At 36.4% G+C, this 21,746-nt stretch overlaps 1 protein-coding gene across 1 annotated transcript; it reads right to left on the reverse strand.

Annotated features, from left to right (window-relative positions):
* Positions 1–16,733: 16,733 nt before the first annotated feature.
* Positions 16,734–18,117, reverse strand: LOC135222329 (uncharacterized). The gene is made up of 3 exons (XM_064260414.1): positions 18,051–18,117; positions 17,481–17,742; positions 16,734–17,289 (listed from the first exon to the last, which is right to left on the reverse strand). Exons 1-3 carry the CDS (start codon positions 18,115–18,117, stop codon positions 16,734–16,736), a joined length of 885 nt encoding a protein of 294 aa, XP_064116484.1.
* Between the last annotated feature and the right edge of the window lie 3,629 nt (positions 18,118–21,746).

Below are 21,746 nucleotides of genomic sequence, written 5' to 3' on the forward strand. Positions count from 1 at the left end.
AATCCACTGTTATGTATATGTACTACATATATTTAAAGTTAATACCGTCCTTAGTACAGTTTTATCTTAAAATATATGTACATAAACGTTTTTAAGACTCATGCTACTATGAGTATTTCTTAAAATTACCATTAGTATTAGGGTAGGCTAGGTTAGGTTAGCTTTAGGTTGGGTTAAGTTAGTTTATATTAGCTATATTATTATTATTATTATTATTATTATTATTATTATTATTATTATTATTATTATATAGACAGGTTAGGTTAGTTTAGGTTGTGTTAAGTTTGGTTAGGTTAGCTATATTAGTATTATTATTATTATAGGAGAAACAAATTCACAGTTATGTATATGTATACATATATTTAAAGTTAATAGTGTCCTTAGTACAGTTTTATATTTAAATATGACTCATGCTACTATGAGTATTTCTTAAAATTATTATTATAATCATTAGTATTAATTATGTATTTTTCCCCAAACATGAGAAAAGAAAAGTATACGAGTAATTAAAGCTGTGCTTAGGTGTATTGTTGTTCAGCCTGAGGCCAGCTTCACTCTTTACTGGCATTTTTATATATATAGTACCCGATCAATGGGACGGTACGTAACGGCAGTGTAGTTATTGTGGACTTTATCCTCTTGACTCTCTCTCTCTCTCTCTCTCTCTCTCTCTCTCTTTTTACATCAACGTCATTCCTGACACACGGGTCGTCCTCTAATAACAACGCACCCAGCATAAGCCAAACTCGCGCTTTGTGATTCCTGGCCACCCAAAACAAAAATAGAAAAATATAATCGAAATGCCAACCTCCCATTATCTGTGATTTATTGGACAGCTGCGACCTATTCATGCCAACATTTTTATTCATTTACGTCTCGCCGTGTCATTTGAGTTGCCTGTTCGTCGGATATATAGAGTCTTTTTTTATATTTAATTTTGTTTCTAGATCCACCTGATATTCAACGGTTTGCAATGTAGAACACACATATTCTAATCAGGAAAATATGATGGAATACTTGTCAGCTATGTCAGAAAAATTAATAACTATCTTTTTAATTTATTCATGCATATTCATTCTCCTTCATTTTCTATAAACTAGCTTTTTAATTTATTCATGCATATTCATTCTCCTTCATTTTTACTAACTATCTTTTTAATTTATTTATGCATATTCATTCTCCTTCATTTTTTACTAACTATCTTTTTAATATATTCATGCATATTCATTCTCCTTCATTTTTTTACTAACTCTTTTTAATATATTCATGCATATTCATTCTCCTTCATTTTCTATTAGCTATCTTTTTAATCTATCTATGCATATTCATTCTCCTTCATTTTTACTAACTCTCTTTTTAATTTATTTATGTATATTCATTCTCCTTCATTTTTTACTATCTTTTTATTTTATTTATGCATATTCATTTTTTACTAACTATCTTTTTAATATATTTATGAATATTCATTTTCCTTCATTTTCTATTAGCTATCTTTTTAATTTATTGATGTATATTCATTCTCCTTCATTTTTTACTATCTTTTTAATTCATTCATGCGTATTCAGTCTCCTTCATTTTCTCCTAACTCTCTTTTTAATTTATTTTGCATATTGATTCTTCTTATTTTTTTACTATCTTTTCAATTTACTTAAGCATATTCATTCTCCTTTATTTTTAACGAATGATATTTTCAATTTATTTCTGCATATTCATTCTCCTTCATTTTTTACTAACTATCTATTTAATGTATTTGTGCATATTCATTCTCTTTCATTTTTTACCAACTCCTTTCCATTTATTTATGCATATTCATTCTCCTTCATTTTTTACGAACTGTCTTTTTAATTTATCTATGCATATTCATTCTCCTTCATTTTCAACTACCTTTTTAATTTATTTAAGCATATTCATTCTTCTTCATTTTTTACTAACTCTCTTTTTAATTTATTTATGCATATTCATTCTCTTTCATTTTTTACTATCTTTTTTTATTTTATTCAAGAATATTCAGTCTACTTCAATATTTACCAACTCTCTTTTTAATTCATTTATGCATATTCATTCTCCTTCATTTTTTAAACTATCTTTTTCATTTATTTAAGCATATTCATTCTCCTTCATTTTTTACTATCTTTTTAATTCATTTATGCATTTTCATTCTCCCTCATTTTTTGCTAACTCTCTTTTTTACATCTTCTTCTTCTTCTCCTTTTATCAAGTTGTCCGATGTTTGCCAAGGATTGTGGCATTTTCTGTTTATCCAAACATTTTACAATTGCTCCCTGACATATCTTTCTTTCGTTCAATTCCAGGCGAGAAGTGTTTAAATAAACAGGTATTAAAAAAGCAACTTAGAAATATCAGCAATGGTTCTGACACTGGGTAAACAAAGGTGAAAAGTTCATAATATTCAAAAGAAAGAAATAAAAAATAAAAAAGAAGAATGTCACGTGAAGAATTCAAAGCTCATTTTTCTAGTGGGTTCTGAATGCTGATCTATGGTAAGTTCCTGTTTCATAGGTGGCATGAAAATGGGGGGGAAAGAAAGAGTGGAGAGTGGAGAACTCTCTCTCTCTCTCTCTCTCTCTCAATATTTTCATGCGGTATTACAAACGTGTTGCTTTTTTAAGTGTATCCGTTAACAGTATATATATATATATATATATATATATATATATATATATATATATATATATATATATATATATATATATATATATATATATATATATATATATATATATATATATATATATATATATATATATATATATATATATATATATATATATATATATATATATATATATATATATATATATATATATATATATATATATATATATATATATATATATATATATATATATATATATATATATATATATATATATATATATATATATATATATATATATATATATATATATATATATATGAGAGAGAGAGAGAGAGAGAGAGAGAGAGAGAGAGAGAGAGAGAGAGAGAGATATTTCAAACGGTCCCTGCTGCAAAGGTATATACATCTGGCATCTAGTACGTATATCCTGTCGTTTGCAACACTACAGCTCGTGCTGAGGATTCCTCTCCTCCCATTGTCGTGCAATTGCAGACGTTGGGGGATGATTTCCCACGAGGGAACCACCACAGCTCTGATTACCAGCCGACCAAATACTTCAGAAGCAACTTAATTAGTTTTATTGACGGGCGAGGTATCCAATTTGGGCTTCTAATTCAGTTTTGTTGATGTCTTGGTAGGTAAGAGATAATAATAATAATAATAATAATAATAATAATAATAATAATAATAATAATAATAATAATAATAATAATAATAATAATAATAAATAATAAAACCTCTTTCAGTTTTCTTCTGAATATTGGAAAAGAAACCCACAAACAAAATTACTGTGTATAACGCGTGTACTTATATATTATGTAAATAATATGTAAGTTATACACGTTATACACAGTAATTTTGTGGGTTTCTTTTTCAATAATAATAATGATACTTTATTAAAAGTAATGCCTACTACTTCAGCAGCGTTACGCTTGTAGAGTCAAGGGTCTGCTTCCCAAATAATAATAATAATAATAATAATAATAATGATAATAATAATAATAATAATAATAATAATAATAATAATAATGGCACTTGAACAGAACCAGTACAAAAAGAGGCATGATTCAGTGGCAAAAGCCCTCCACTGGAGCCTGTGCAAGAAACATCAGCTACCTTGCAGTAATAAGTGGTACGAGCACCAACCTGAGGGAGTGATAGGAAACGATCACGCAAAGATCCTCTGGGACTATGGTATCAGGACGGATAGGGTGATACGTGCAAACAGACCAGACGTGACGTTGATTGACAAAGTCAAGAAGAAAGTATCTCTCATTGATGTCGCAATACCATGGGACACCAGAGTTGAAGAGAAAGAGAGGGAAAAAATGGATAAGTATCAAGATCTGAAAATAGAAATAAGAAGGATATGGGATATGCCAGTGGAAATCGTACCCATAATCATAGGAGCACTAGGCACGATCCCAAGATCCCTGAAAAGGAATCTAGAAAAACTAGAGGCTGAAGTAGCTCCGGGCCTCATGAAGAAGAGTGTGATCCTAGAAACGGCACACATAGTAAGAAAGTGAAGGACTCCTAAGGAAGCAGGATGCAACCCGGAATCCCACACTATAAATACCACCCAGTCAAATTGGAGGACTGTGATAGAGCAAAAAAAAAAAAAAAAAAAAAAAAAAAAAAAAAAAAAAAAAAAAAAAATAATAATAGATGTGGCGCCGTGGCAGAGTGGGTTAGGTCGTCAATGGACTGCTTAAGTTAAGCAACATTGGGGCTGGTCATTCGTTGGATGGGTGACCGCTCTCCTCGGCGTTGATTCCTTGGGAAAGGATCTTTACCATAATTTCCTCAGTCTACTCAGCTGTAAATGAGTACATATCCCTGATGGGGTAGGGTCCAGCTATGGGTTAAATAGCAAAACTCAGCAATGATGGAAAGAAATGAAGGAATAAACGACAACGACGTAAATGGAACCTCTGGCAACAGAGGAGCTTCGTCCGGCAGCCAGGTATTCAACCCAATTGAAGGGGAAGACGACCAGGTACTTGGAGGCCGTCATCCAGCAACTGACCACCACAACGACAGTAACCAACAGCCTGAGATTGGAGCTACAGAAGCAAAAAGGAAGAAATGGACAAGAGAAGAAAATAAGGAAATATGGAGATGCTACATCAGAAGCAACCCGACAGAGAAAGGATATAGAAGAAGGTTGGTCAACATCTGGAATGAGAGGAAAAACACCCCCCAATCAGAGCAGAGGCTGGCAGACCAAGTAAGGAACATAAAGAAAAAGAACTGGCTCTCCCCAACAGAAAGAGAAGAACTGGAAAGGGAAATGTCACACGACAACGAATTACACGAAGACGAACTGAGAGACGATGCCACAGAAGACGACAGGGAGGATGAGGTATCAAACAACGACACACGAAGAAACACCGACGAAGTAACAGAGGACGGAATGGGTATAAAAGAAAATAAATACAAATGGATGGAGCCAGATACAGAGAGAACAAAGATCCCCTCCATGAAAGCCTACAACACCAAGAAATTAAGGGAGAAAACAAGTGAGGTCAATGAAATAATGGCATAATACAGACCACCAGTATCACAGAAACAAATAACTTGACATATGCAGGAGCAAGATTAGTAGCAGAACTGATAGGGATTCGAACACCAACACCACCAGCACAACCAACCCAACAGAAACCAAAACAGCAACCTCCTTGGAAAAGGCGCCTGGAAAAGCAAATCATGGTGATGAGATCTGACTTGAGTAAACTGAAAGAGATGGCAGAAAAAAGGCTAAGAAGCAAGAAAACAAGGGAGGAACTCAACGAGAAATACAAAGTACAAGAGAGGGGACTAAACAGCACCATAGAAGATGTAAAACAGGCTTAAGGCCAAAGCACATAAGATCCAACGGTACATTGAATAGGAATAAGGGATACCAACAGAACAAACTATTCGGAACCAACCAGAAAAGACTATACAGCCAACTAAGAGGGGAAGACAACCACCCAGAAATTCCTGAAGCCGAACCAAGTAAGAGACTCTGGGAAAACATATGGAGCAATCCGGTATCACACAACAAACATGCAACATGGCTCCAGGAAGTCAAGGAAGAAGAAACAGGGAGAATAAAACAAAGATTCACAGACATCACGACAGACACAGTCAGACACCAACTAAAGAAAAATGCCAAACTGGAAAAGCCCAGGTCCCCCGATGAAGTCCATGGATACTGGCTCAAAAACTTCAAGGCCCCTACACCCACGAATAGCAGAACAACTCCAGCATTGTATCTCAAATCACCATGCACCCAAATGGATGACCACAGGAAGAACATCCTTAGTACAAAAAGACAAGAGTAAGGGAAATATAGCCAGTAACTACAGGCCTATCACCTGCCTACCAATAATGTGGAAGTTACTAACAGGTATCATCAGTGAAAGGCTATACAACTACCTAGAGGAGACAAACACCATCCCCCACCAACAGAAAGGCTGCAGAAGGAAGTGTAGGGGCACAAAGACCAGCTCCTGATAGAACAAAATGGTAATGAAGAACAGTAGGAGAAGGAAAACCAACCTAAGCATGGCATGGATAGACTATAAGAAAGCCTTCGACATGATACCACACACATGGCTAATAGAATGCCTGAAAATATATGGGGCAGAGGAAAATACCATCAGCTTCCTCAAAAATACAATGCGCAACTGGAATACAATACTTACAAGCTCTGGAATAAGACTAGCAGAGGTTAATATCAGGCAGAGGGATCTTCCAGGGCGACTCACTGTCCCCACTACTCTTCGTAGTAAGCCATGATTCCCATGACAAAAGTACTACAGAAGATGGATGCCGGGTACCAACTCAAGAAAAGAGGCAACAGAATCAACCATCTGATGTTCATGGACGACATCAAGCTGTATGGTAAGAGCATCAAGGAAATAGATACCCACTAATCCAGACTGTAAGGATTGTATCTGGGGACATCAGGATGGAGTTTGGAATAGAAAAATCGCCTTAGTCAACATACAAAAAGGCAAAGTAACGAGAACTGAAGGGATAAAGCTACCAGATGGGAGCAACATCAAACACATAGATGAGACAGGATACAAATACCTGGGAATAATGGAAGGAGGAGATATAAAACACCAAGAGATGAAGGACACGATCAGGAAAGAATATATGCAGAGACTCAAGGCGATACTCATGTCAAAACTCAACCCCGGGAAATATGATAAAAGCCATAAACACATGGGCAGTGCCAGTAATCAGATACAGCGCAGGAATAGTCGAATGGACGAAGGCAGAACTCCGCAGCATAGATCAGAAAACAGGAAACATATGACAATACAAAGCACATACACCCAAGAGCAAATACGGACAGACTATACATAACACAAAAGGAAGGAGGGAGAGGACTACTAAGTATAGAGGACTGCGTTAACATCGAAAACAGAGCACTGGGGCGGGGCAATATCTAAAAACCAGTGAAGACGAGTGGCTAAAGAGTGCATGGGAAGAGGACTAATAAAAAGTAGACGAAGACCCAGAAATATACAGAGACAGGAGAAAGACAGAAAGAACAGAGGACTGGCACAACAAACCAATGCACGGACAATACATGAAACATACTAAAGAACTAGCCAGCGATGACAATTGGCAATGGCTACAGAGGGGAGAGCTAAAGAAGGAAACTGAAGGAATGATAACAGCGGCACAAGATCAGGCCCTAAGAACCAGATATGTTCAAAGTACGATAGACGGAAATAACATCTCTCCCATATGTAGGAAGTGCAATACGAAAAATGAAACCATAAACCACATAGTCAAGTGAATGCCCGGCACTTGCACAGAACCAGTACAAAAAGAGGCATGATTCAGTGGCAAAAGCCCTCCACTGGAGCCTGTGCAAGAAACATCAGCTACCTTGCAGTAATAAGTGGTACGAGCACCAACCTGAGGGAGTGATAGAAAAACGATCAGGCAAAGATCCTCTTGGGACTATGGTATCAGAAACAGATAGGGTGATACGTGCAAACAGACCAGACGTGACGTTGATTGACAAAGTCAAGAAGAAAGTATCACTCATTGATGTCGCAATACCATGGGACACCAGAGTTGAAGAGAAAGAGAGGGAAAAAATGGATAAGTATCAAGATCTGAAAATAGAAATAAGAAGGATATGGGATATGCCAGTGGAAATCGTACCCATAATCATAGGAGCATTAGGCACGATCCCAAGATCCCTGAAAAGGAATCTAGAAAAACTAGAGCCTGAAGTAGCTCCAGGACTCATGCAGAAGAGTGTGATCCTAGAAACGGCACACATAGTAAGAAGAGTGATGGACTCCTAAGGAGGCAGGATGCAACCCGGAACCCCACACTATAAATACCACCCAGTCGAATTGGAGGACTGTGATAGAGCAAAAAAAAAAAAAAAAACAAAAAAAAAAAAAAAAAAAAAAAATAATAATAATAATAATAATATACCTTATTAAAAGTAATGCCTACTACTTCAGCAGCGTTACGTTTGTAGACAGTAAAGGGTCTGCTTCCCAAATAATAATAATAATAATAATAATAATAATGATAATAATAATAATAATAATAATAATAATAATAATAATGATAATAATACTTTATTAAAAGTAATGGCTACCTCAGCAGCGTTACTATTGTAGAGTCAAGAATCTCTCTAAGAGTAACGCTGCTACAGTAGCCATTTCACTTTTAATAAATCTGCCAAAGTTTCTTCGGCGCAATGGAGTTTTCTGAACATCGTATAAACAATGCCACCGACAATAGATCTGTCTTCGGGTGGTCTCGGTATAATGCTGTATGACGCGCGCCCCATGAATCTTTAATCACTAGCTAGTGGTGGCCTAGTCTAGATCGTTGTCAGGCGTACGATTATGGTTATCTTTAATTTTAGATAAGATAAAGAATACTGAGGCTAGAGGGCTGCTATGTGGTATGTTTGATGATTGGATGGTGAATGATCAGCGTACCAATTTGCAGCACTCTAGTTTCAGTAGAGTTTTAAGATCTGAGTTACACAGAAAAAAGTGCCTGGCACAATAGTTCCGTTTTCAGATAATTAAAAAGTTTTTCACAATAAATAATTTCCTCTCGGTCTTAGATGGACTGCCTGTAATTTTTTGATATTTTCATTTATCAAAGCCTCAGAGGAAAGTGGAGTTCGTGAATTCGGCCATCCTGGAGAAAATACTGTATTTACGCTAAATCGTCAATATCTATTTTATTCCAAAGAGCGAAAACATTAATATGTTTGTGTGTGTATGCGTTCACGATCGTTGCAAAGCCGTCTTGAAACGGCTAAATAAAATTTTGCTCATCATACCCATGCGCTTTCAAATGCATTTTGGAATAATATTATCTTCTCAGCATTTACGAATAATTTACACTCTCGTAAACACCGAATTGCTAAAAGCATAAGTTTTCTTTTATAAGCTGTCTAATAAGCCTCCGGGTTTTTTTTCTTTATTTTTTTAGGGGGGTGGGGTTAAACCAAAGCTCTTCCGGACCCCTTCGTCAGCGGCAACTTGGTGAACGCGAAAATCATAAAACGAGATTTACGAAAATTCTCTCTCGGCTTGACTTTTACCGTTAAGTTTTTTCTTTTTCTTTTTTTTGTCGCAAGCCAGTTTTGCATAATGACGACGCCTAACAGAATTACAAAATAAACACTTCATTAAGACAGGAAACGCGAAAGAGTGAAAGAAAGCGAAAACTTTCCTCTAAACCATTTTTTTTTTTTTACCGCTATCAAGGAGAAATAAAATAGTAAAAAAACAGAAACACGAATTACAGAATAAACACTTCGTTCAGACGAGAAACCTGAGAGAGTTAAAGAAAACAAAACAAATATTTTACCACGATTAAGGGGAAATAAAATGGAATTAGAAGCCCTGAAATAAGAATTTGAAATGATCGTAAGTACGCTAAATAATTATTGTGAGCAATCGAATACAGGCATTAGATGGCGAACACAAGAAACGAACTTAGTAATATGTCAGGGAAAATTCGTGTGACATATTTTTCCCCTAGTTTGACGAATTTTTTTTACTTAGTTTGACGATTTTTTTTTTTACCTAGTTTGATGATTCTTTTTTACCTAGTTAGACGATTTTTTTTACCTGGTTTAACGAATTTTATTTTTACATAGTTTGACGAATTTTTTCCTTTAGTTGAATTTTTTCCCTAGTTTGACGATTTTTTAAAATCTAGTTTGACGATTTTGTCCCCCTAGTTTGACGAATTTTTTTACCTATTTTGACGACTTATTTTTTACCAAGTTTGACGATTTTTTTTACCTAGTTTGACGAATTTTCTTTTAACTTAATTTGACGATTTTTTTTAACTTAATTTGACGAATTTTTTTTAACTTAATTTGACGAATTTTCTTTTAACTTAATTAGAGGATTTTTTTTTCTTTACATAGCTTGACAAATTCTTCCCCTTAGTTTGTCGATTTTACATAGTTTGACGAATTTTTTCCCCTAGTTTGACGACTTTTTTATACCTAGTTTGACGAATGTTTCCACCATTCTCAAAATTTAGCTTTCAGAGACTTTGATATGATGCAAAGCTTCCAATTAACTCATCTCTTGAGGCAATTTGGTTAGGAAATGCGACAACGCAGATAGCTGAACTTTTGATATGTTACAGAGTATAATAGACTCAATACACTTGTGCTGGAAAGGTCAAAAACTTAAAAATCAGCAAAAAAATGGGATACGAACTGAGGGAGGGCCTGGAATGTTTATGGAAGACGGCAAGATTGGAATGCATGAAGGGACGGAGAGCCAAATCTCCATTATGGAAGTCAAATGTGAAGGTGAAAAAAGAAAAAAAAATAAAGTCGAAACGATTGAACTGAACATATACCAAGAGATTTGCCAGAGTGATGACAATGTTAGCATACTAGAAAGGCTGGATCACAACGCTTTCGGACGGTTTGGTCATATGGAAAAAATGTACGACGCTAGGTTGCTTAAGAGAGTGTTAGGAGGACTGAGGATAGGAATATAGATGATAGGAGCCTTCATATTTACAGAGATGAGGAATTACAGTGCATGTGGGTCTTATTTGCACAGGGGTTCATCCGCGATTCAAAAGCTAACATACAAATGGTGCGGTGACTGTTGAGTGAATTATACACACACACACACACACACATAGTATATACATGCAGTAAGCTACAAATGTCGTTTCATATCCAATTCGCTCTACCTCGGAATTAACACATTTTCATATGTGCTAACAGAAGGGGAATTTTTTTTCATTTGATAATAATTTCGTCCTCCCGTGGATTCGAACCAGCGCACAGTAGAGAAATCAGGACTTCAGTGACATTGTTGGCCGAGTTGGTAAAGTCACTGAAATCCTGATTTCTCCTCTGTGCGCTTGTTCGAATCCACGAGAGGATGAAATTATTATCAACTAAAATGTTTCCCTTCAGTCAACGGATATAAAAATATATTAATTCAGAGGTAGAGCGAACTGGATATTAAAAGACATTTTATAGCTACGTGAATGTATATGAATCACGGGAATGCGATAAAAATTCATATATATAATCTATATATATATATATATATATATATATATATATATATATATATATATATATAATATATATATATATATATACACACAAACACACACACACACACACACACACACACACACACATATATATATTATATATATATATATATATATATATATATATATATATATACTACTATATATATATATATATATATATATATTATATATATATATATATATATATATATATATATAAATATATTGAAAGGGAAATAACCTGAAAGGAAGGACATATACAAGCACAAGTAATTACACAAAATCCACTGGGATTTAGCAACAATAAAATACGTCAGAATGCGCACTACAGCTTACCTCTAACTTTTGCACTTATATTCACGGCCCATCGGTTGCTAAGAATTTTATTGGTCAGCAATTCATAATATTGTTTCCAAGGATTCGTGTTCTCCAGGATTCCAGAATTCGCAGTGTGCACTTAATAAAAGGGGGGTCAGGATTCTTTTTCTGGACATCCTGTAGGATATAATTGGAAAGAGGGTTCACACAGATCTCAGTGAAACTCTCTCATGATATATAATAGTGTTGTTTCGAAGTAGCAGGTTAGCGTCCTGTTTAATTCTAAATTGTTTTTCCATTCTAAATGAGAAGCAATACTCAACTGTTTTTCCATTCCCAATAAGAAACAAGTAACAAATACGAGTTTTCTGGAGATCTACCCTACTGTGGTCTCGGTATAATGCTGTATGAGCCGCAGTCCGTGAAGCTTTAACCACGGCCCGGCAGTGGCCTGACCTATATCGCTGCCACAAGAACGATTATGGCTAACTTTAACATTAAATAAAATAAAAGCTACTAGGGATGGAGGGGTTGCAATTTGATATGCTTGACGATTGTAGGGTGATTGATCAACATACCAATTTGCAGCCCTCTAGCCTCTGCAGTCTTTAAGATCTGAGGGCGGATAGAAACAGTGTGGACGGACAGACAAAGCCATCTCAAAAGTTTTCCTTTACAGAAAACTAAAAGGTATGTTGTAAAACTGAAAATCAATTGTATTCTTTATCTGTCATTATTAAGAAAATATACATATATGTTGTTTCTATTAAAATTACTTAATAAATCAACCTTCAGTTTATCTTAAAGAAATCAATATATGCAAAACTTGCTAGTTAAAGCAGAATTTTCAAAGATATTTGTATATTTTGACGATACGAAAGCAATAATTTATTGGGGAATTCTTCATTCTATATTTGATGCTTTTTATTTCAGATTAACTCATAAACAGCCGCACTTAGTGGTAAAGTTTCGTTTCAAATCTAGCCTTAACAGATTTGGCAACAATAGTTTCTTCTTTAAATAGCTACTCTCCTTTTCTTGTGATAATCTTTAATAAATATGTCAGAAAACCCACATATTTTATTTGTGCTTCTTCTTAACAGAAATTCCTTACATACCTTACTTTTTGCCTTATGATAATATTTAATAAATAAGTAAAAGAACCTTAATATACTATCAATTATGATAATTCTAAATAAGTCAAGAAACCCTCATATTCTATGAATGCTTTTAAAAGAAATTCTTTACATAGCTAATTTCCTTGCCTCAACACAACTTTTAATAAAGTAGTCTAAGAACCTTTATATACTATTAATTACGATAGTTTGAAATAAATAAGTCAAGAAACCTCATATTCTAAGAACGTTTTTAATAGAAATTCTTTACAGAGCTAAATTCTTTGCCTTAAGCTAATTTTTAATAAAGTAGTCAAAGAATCTTTATATACTATTAATTATGATAGTTTCAAATAAATAATTCAAGAAACCATCGTATTCTATGAACGCTTTTAATATAAATTCTTTACTGAGTTAATTTCCTTGCTTTAAGCTAATCTTCAATAAACTAGTCAAAGAACCTTTACATCCTATTAATTATGATAATTTTAAATAAGTCAAGAGACCCTCATATTCTATGAATGCTTTTAATAGAAATTCTTTACATAGCTCATTTCCTTGCCTCAAAATAACTTTTAATAAACTAGTCTAAGAACCTTCACATATTATTAATTACGATAATTTTAAATAAATAAGTCAAGAAACTCTCATATTCTATGAACGTTTTTAATAGAAATTCTTTGCCTTAAGCTAATGTTTAATAAAGAAGTCAAAGAACCATTATATACTATTCATTACGATACATTTTAAATAAAAATGTCAAGAAACCCTCATATTCTATGAATGCTTTTAATGAAAATTCTTTACAGAGCTAATTTCCTTGCCTTAAGCTTATTTTAAATAAACTAGTCAAAAAACCTTTATATACTAATAATTATGATAATTTTAAATAAATAATTCAAGAAATCCTCATTTTCTATGAACGCTTTTAATGGAAATTCTTTACAGAGTTAATTTCCTTGCCTTAAGCTAATCTTCAATAAACTAGGCAAATAACCTTTATATATTATTAATTATGATAATTTTAAATAAATAAGTCAAGAAACTCTCACATTCTATGAACGCTTTTAATAGAAGTTCTTTACAGAGTTAATTTCCTTGCCTTAAGCTAAATTTTAATGAACTAGACAAATAGCCTTTATATACTATTAATTATGGTAATTTTAAATAAATAGGTCAAGAAACCTTCATATTCTATTTATATCTATTTATACTTCCTCTTAGCAGAAATTCTTTACATAGTAGTTAATTTCTTTGCCTTAAGCTAATATTTACTAAATCAGGTTAGATGACTCCAGATACTCTCATATTTTATGAATACTTTACCTTTAACAGAAAACAAGTATCAAACAGGAAAGCAAATTCTCTTCTCCTTTCGAGTTTCTTATCTTCACGAGGCGATGGAATCTCTAATTCTGTTACAGGAAAGAAATTATGCAAAAGTGCGCCCGGGGAAAATCACTTTTGGAAAAACTCGAACGTAACAAAAATCGTTGCTCATTTAACTGTTCGTGTCGTTTTGTTCGTCAGTCTGACTTTTCGGCCGAATTATTTTCGTTAACGAGCACTTTGTCATGTCGAGTCCAGAGCCCAGTTGGCTAAGCAACATTTTGTTTAGTCGATAAAAAATGCTACTTTTTCCAGATCAGCTGCGTTCATGCTAATCTATAAAAGATTCGTGGTAATCTGCGATATATTCTTCGAGGCGCCGAGTAAGTTAAAGCAATATTTCTAATCTCGAAATCAGATAACCTTAATTTTAGTAAGAGTATTTTATCGAAATGCAAGCTCATAGCATTATATATTATTATATATATATATATATATATATATATATATATATATATATATATATATATATATGTATGTAGATATCATTATTATATATATATATATATATATATATATATATACTGTATATATATATATATATCATATAATATATATATATATATAATATAATATATATATATATATTTCTCCAAATGTAATGATTATCTCTCTTGAGCTATTGGTCATTAAAAAATTAATTCCTGTTAAATACCCCGAAACTTGATGCTTTAAAAGAATAATATTCAACCTGTTTTAAAAAATTATACCAAATACAGAGGTATAGCATTTGTGTACAAAGTTAACAAACTAATTCTAATTCACTAATATGCTTATTGCAATCTTGCCAGGAAATACTGGCTTGTTCTATAACCCTATATCTATGTTATGCAAAATGGAGAGAAGAATAAAGTAAATTTGACCTATACATTAATAAGTCATGTAATTCTTTTGTTACAATTATTTATTGGGTAAAGGCTTACCCTAATATAATTTTCGGATTTCCTAATTTTTGGTACTGGTGATTAAAACTGCTTTGCTAATTCACCCCCCCCCCCCCCCCCCCCCCCCCCCCCCCCCCCAACATATACTACTGTACTCACAAAAACAATGACAAAACCTGCCAAATTTGTCCCTACTTTGACGAACAGTTCAGAGTCAATTTTTCATCATTCTAAGAAAATATTCTTCCAAAGATTTTGATGTCACACAGAACTTCTAATTGCCTCACCTTTCATGGGGGAATTGTGAAAAATATGACAACGCAGACAGCTGAAGTTTTGATATGTTACAGATATAAATTGAGACACCTTGACAGAAAAAAGAGGGGGGTGGGGGTGTATGTTCATACGGCAGTTCGTCAAAACTGGGACGAATTGTATAACGACTAGAGGCCAGAGTACTCACCCCAACAGCTCCAGTGGTGGGACCTGAGCACCAGTCTAAAGCGACCGACTTCCCGTTGTTATTCGACTCTGGGTTATGTTGGATTTCTGTTTCATGGCAGGGCAAGAAAGAACACAGAATTCGTTGTTTCATATATTATGTAAACTTTACTGTATGACAGCTTAACAGAAACTAAATATACATTGTAGATTTCAGTAAAAGGTAAACAGTAATAATTACAGTACTCAACAGTTTGAGTAAAAGGTACAATTATAATAAATACATTGTTACGTATAAATACAGTATGTAGTTATACAACTAATTACACCAAAGTGTAGTTAGCAATCTCACACCTCCCCCCAAGATGGCAGTGGCAATGCAAGGATACCTGGCATTTAAGGTCCTTATTTAGAATATGATTTCGAGTCCCATCTTATTTCTAAACGCTCTGGTGCCCGTGTCTGACGTCCACTACGTCGTACTGGTAAGGCAACTGATAACTGAGTATCAGGCATAGGTGATGTTGCAGGTGATCTACGATCTCCATATCCTGAAGTTTCGCCACCCAACACCGAGATAGGCGGAGAAATAATGTCTCCTGGCAAAAAAGGGTGATGAGGTCGTAGGAACCTCCGGTTTCTCCAATAGATGCGCCCACTCCCAGTCTTCACGAGGTAATCCCTCCTCGTGCCGATTCCGACCACAACTCCTGGTTTATCCCATCGTTTTGTCTTAGGGTGTCAGCATCCACACATACCAAGGTTCAGCTTAGAGAGTGGTCTAGCAGTGGCATCATACCGTTCCTTTGCCTGCTGCCGAAGGTACTTAGCCTTTATGTCACATTCGTCAGCTGTCCGTTGCCATTCCTTTGCAAATGAACGATGATGAGCCGGAATCCTGGAACGCAAAGGATGTCCAAACAAGATTTGTGCTGGAGATCTACCGTCCGCCCGTGGCGTATTCCTGAGCTCAAGAAGCCCGCGTGCGAACTCATCCTCATCCAGCTTGCCATTTCCTGAGGTGGTCAAAATCAACTTCTTGATAATCTTCACGGTAGCTTCGGCATGACCATTTGCTTTTGGATTATAGGGCGATGTTACGCGGTGTTCCAACCCCCATCGAGCAAGGAAACGCTGCAATGTTGATGAAGCGAACTGCAGTCCTCCATCCGTTTTCAGTACTACAGGCACACCTGTGTCTGAAAATATTGGCCTCAACAAACTAACTAGTTGAGCTGCAGAAGTTGATCCATTGCACGAAGATACATACGGCCAACCTAATAGGCGATCAACGTACACAAGAAATGTCTTGCCAGAGATATGAAAATAATCAGCAGACACGGACTCAAATACTCGACTTGGCAAGTCTATCCTGCATCAAACGGCCCCTCATTCTGCTGACCTGGTAACAGCTCTCAGCGACGAACAAGACTTCACTGTATTCTCAAACGTCCTGTCAAAAATCTCTGGCCAGTATATAGTCTGGCGTGCTCGACGCTTGGTGCGGTCCACTCCTTGGTGAGCATCATGTAGACACTGCAAAGTTTCTCTACGCAGGCTGAGAGGTATGAGAAGTCTAGGTCCATAAACAATCAAACCATCATCCACGGCCAGCATGTCCCGAATTCCCCAGTATGCTTGCAACTCTTCTGGTAAGCTATGCTTATGATCTGGAAATCCTTTCATTATTACATCTCTTAATGACAGATATTCACAATCATGTGCAGAAGCATCACGAATCTTATCCAGCGTCTGGTCCCGTAGAGGTACTAATCTTATGCCCTCCTCACAAGTAGCTAATAAAGACGATACAACAGCAGCATGCAATGGATCTGCATCATCCAGCACATCATTGTCCTCAACAAGGCTCTGAACTGGTGAACGAGAGAGTGCATCCGGCATGCTGTGACATTTCCCACTTTGCCACCGTGCAGCAAAAGTAAACCTGCAGAGTTTCATTCTCATACGCTGCAGTTGAGGATTTTCTATTTCTCCAAGAAGTTTTGAATTGAGAATAGGAACAAGTGGTCGATGGTCTACTACCAGGTCAAAATAAGGCAAACCAGCCAAGTAACACTGCATTTTTTCCTCACTGCCCAAAGTACAGCAGCCATCTCAACCTCAATTAAGGCATACCTAGTTTCCGCATCCGTTAAAAACCTGGATCCACACTGGATGAGCTTCCAAGCCTCTCCATGTTGTTGCAGCAAAACAAACCCCATACCATGCAACTTGGATGCGTCAGTTTGAAGCATAGTAGGTAAAGATGCATCAAAATGAGCTAAAACAGGAGGAGCTATGAGTGCTTCTTTAGTTTTCTCGAAAGCCACGTCATGCTGAGGGGTCCAGCACCACTCATTCCGAGGTTTAAGCAGGTCCCTGAGTGGCTGTGCAGCAGCTGCAATCGCAGAAGAAAAGCTCCCAAGCTGATTGGTTAAACCCATGAATGACCTGAGATCAGTGTATTTTGTGGCTTTGGAAATTCAGCTATAGCTCTCACCTTCCGAGAATCTACACTATAACCTTCATGATTTATACTGTAACCACAAAATTCAACATTTAAGGTTGAGCAAATAAAAATTTTGTTTTCCGGATTTAAGGTCATTCCAAATTTGTCACATTTTTGCACAAGTGTGATCACATGGGCTAAGTGGTCACGGTAACTAGAATCATACACCAAAATATCATCAACAATTTTGACAGTACGTGGAATATCTCCCAAAGCTTGATCTCCTCGACGATTATACTCATCTCCAGATGATATAAGCCCCATTACGGCTCGTATGAATTTGTAACGTCCCCAAGGTGTGATGAAGCAAGTAAGATCCTGATCTTCTTCAGCAATTTTGATTTGGAAGTATCCCATCTTCGCATCCAAATAGTAGTGAACCACCTGGCTCCAGCATCCATTGACGATATAGCATCATGAGGGGATCGAACTGGATATGTAGGTCTGCGCACATAGCGGTTAAGTCTTGTAAGGTCTACACACAACCGCACACCACCCATCTTCTTTGCAATAGGGACCATCGGATGACACCATTCGGTGGGGTAATCAACCTCACCAATGATATCCTTAGCAAGCAAGTCATCTAGCTGAGCTTTAATATCCGACCTCCAACAATACGGAATGGTGCGCGGTGCGGTCACTGCAAAAGGACGTGCATCTGCTGACAGCTGAATCTTCATAGACCTCCTGCATTTTCTCTTAGAGTAGCTGAAGCATCAAAATCATGAGATAAGCAGAAATGATGGAAGCTGCATGTTCTGCAAGCCCGCTCTGCTTCTGTAGGGTCTCTGCTGTGTGGCCATCTTGGCAATGCCACTGGTACAGACACCAAACTGCTGGTACTTGCAGACTGCACAACATTCTGTGTGTTAGAAGTCACTTGTGGCTCCAAAACCTTCCTGGTTCTCGATGCTATATGTGGTTGCGACACTGAACATGTAACATGCTGTATTTGCGCTGGAAAATTTTCTGGTAATATTCCCAGTGCTACACAATCAAACCAGCTCAGAAGTGCACCTTTCACTTCCTTGACGACTGACACAACTGTTGTCGTACTACGATTCCCCAAAGTTAAAAAAGCCTCAAAAGTACCCATGTTAGTGAGAGGTTGACGATCTGCTGCAATAAGACCACCCATAATGATCGGCTCCAAGTGAACTCTCATGAATTCCAAGAGATTTAGCGTTCTCAAGTCCTATCACAGTTGTCTCCGCTCCAGAGTCAGGTGTCCACATAACTGAACTTAATCCTTTGGGGTGAGTGGTACTGATGCAAATCTGAGGGGTTGGACGTGATGACGCACAGTTGCTGTAAATATCTCCAATGACACAATATAGATTCTGCTTTGAAGGCTTGAACGTGCTTTTATTATTAGTTTTCTTCTTCTTAGGTGACAGTGGCTGTCCCTTTGACCTGCACACCACTGCGAAGTGACCTTTCTTACCACATTGTTTGCAGTCCCTTTCCTAGAGCCTTGCATGCCATCTTATCAACGATGGCGCTCACCTCCACACCTAAAGCACTGCTGCTTTAAATGGGCTGCCTTCTGACCTTGCTTGTATTGGGACACTCTTGAAACATTATACTTTTCACTGCCCCGAATAACAGCAACGACTGGCATTTGCATTTTCCGATGCTCTGCAAATAAATTCAATAGCCATCTGCAAAGTGAGCTTCTTTTCTTCTACATACGTTTCAAAGCCTCTTCATCTCTGGTTCCAACGACGATCCTGTCTCGTAGTCTGCTGTCCATCGGTTTCACAAAAATCACAGAAAGAAGCAATCTCTTTAATGCCGCATAAAAAATCATACGAAGGTCTCGTGCAACTCCCTGGACTCTTGTATGAAAGTCGCGTCGGTCCACGATGACATTCCTTTGGTTGCGCAAGTGCAACTCCATGGCATCCAATATAGTCTTCAAGTCTGCTCCATCATCCAGTGAGAGACCATATCTCAGAGTGCATCATCGTCTAGCACGGAAATCAATGCTGACCGCTGCTCAGCAAGAGAGAGAGATGACATTCTTGTCAACACTGCATGTCCCTCATACTTGTGACGCCACGAACCAAACTCTTTAAGAGATACAGAAGACGACAAGTATGGTGCAGGAACTGCCCTTGCCTGAGACTGATTCCTATGATGTCCTGAGGTACCAGAAAAACCTCTATGAATTGCGGTTAAACGTTCTTCCCTTTTCGTTGCTGCTTCTTGGGCATGATGAGCCATCTCTGCTTGCCTTGCCACAAGTGCTGCCAGTTGTTCGATTTGCTTCTCCATCGTATACGGGTACTAAAGATTTAACACTGTACTTCTTGAAGGACATTTGACAGCATAAACAAACCAATCACTGCGCCATGTTGGATTCCTGTTTCATGGCAGGGCAAGAAAGAACACAGAATTCGTTGTTTCATATATTATGTAAACTTTACTGTATGGCAGCTTAACAGAAACTAAATATACATTGTAGATTTCAGTAAAAGGTAAACAGTAATAATTACAGTACTCAACAGTTTGAGTAAAAGGTACAATTATAATAAATACATTGTTACGTATAAATACAGTATGCAGTTATACAACTAATTACACCAAAGTGTAGTTAGCAATCTCACAGGTTATAACAACTCATCATTGTATTCAGTATGAGAGTAGACTCTAAAAGAACGTTGTCATTCCATTATCTGCAAAGTAACATAAAATCACTTACTTCTCAAAAACTGACTCATTTCTCTGCTTTACTTCAGCTCTATTGATACGGACTGTGCGAATAGATGCGATCGAACCAATGGATGGTAGTGTTGCTCCCCCCACCCCCCCCCCCCCCACCCCCCCCCAAAAAAGGACTAAACACTGGGTTCACTATAGTAGATTCACATCAACCGTGCATCTGAAGATGTCTAGACCCGTCACTTACGACGCTCGTGAGTGGCTGTTGACAAGCCACTCACAGGGCTGGAAACTGTCCCCCTCGAGAGTTCACATAGGCAGGATGTATGTTCCACTTCTCCTGAGGGATACGTCTTTCAAAAGTATCCCTCAGGAAAGGTGGAACATACTACATCCTGCCTATGTGAACTCTCGAGAGAGACTGAGAGTGTCCAGCTCTGGGATTGGCTTATCAACAGCCAATCAGGAGCGTCGTAAGGGACGGGCCTAGACATCAGATGCAAGGTTGATATGAATCTACTATAGTAGTGCGGTCACATACACAAATGTTCGCATATGCAAATACCCCTACTTGTAAAACTCTCTCTCTCTCTCTCTCTCTCTATGTGTGTGTGTGTGTGTGTGTGAGGCAAGCAATGCGAATAACATCTATCCATTAAACGATGCATGGTACTTCAAACATAATTAATTGACTCTCCAGTACCTTTTTAATTTAGATATTTATAAAGTTTAGTGGTTACTGCCAATATTATTTATATACTTACTATAATTGGCATGTTGTTATGAAGTTGTTTATTTGCTTTATTTATCTAGCTTGTTAATTTAGCTATTATTTATATTTTTTATTTATTTCTTTCATCTTTTCTCATCTTTTCACAGTTGTGGAAGGTGTTACGTAATTCAGGGAACTTTTTATTATTCTACATATGCTAATACTTATTATTACCGTAAAACAGTCATACGTTCAAAGTAGGAAAGAACGTGATTCTGTAACATGTACCAAATATGTGAATTCTGGTCTCTTGAAAAAAAATTAAATATGCTAACACGTGTGAATACATACTTATTCAGTTTCTTCACATACCAAACACACATGTCGCTTTCATATATCTATCTAGCATGTATACCAGCAATCATTTACATGTCATTTTTATACATAGTATATCTAGCATTGTATACCGGCAATCATTCACAAATGTTACTTTCATATGTGTGTATGTATATATATA

Source organism: Macrobrachium nipponense, chromosome 3, assembly GCF_015104395.2.
Source record: "Macrobrachium nipponense isolate FS-2020 chromosome 3, ASM1510439v2, whole genome shotgun sequence".
Classification (NCBI taxonomy): domain Eukaryota; kingdom Metazoa; phylum Arthropoda; class Malacostraca; order Decapoda; family Palaemonidae; genus Macrobrachium; species Macrobrachium nipponense.

Bases quoted from the DNA above. Each gene is read 5' to 3' on its own strand.
- LOC135222329 (XM_064260414.1), bottom strand. From the start codon at position 18,117: ATGGGGCTTATATCATCTGGAGATGAGTATAATCGTCGAGGAGATCAA. The intron at 17,743-18,050 runs GTACTGTCAAAA...CTGCGATTGCAG, and splicing joins AGCTTTGGGAGATATTCCAC to CTGCTGCACAGCCACTCAGG. The intron at 17,290-17,480 runs GTATGCCTTAAT...GAAACTCTGCAG, and splicing joins TTAACGGATGCGGAAACTAG to GTTTACTTTTGCTGCACGGT.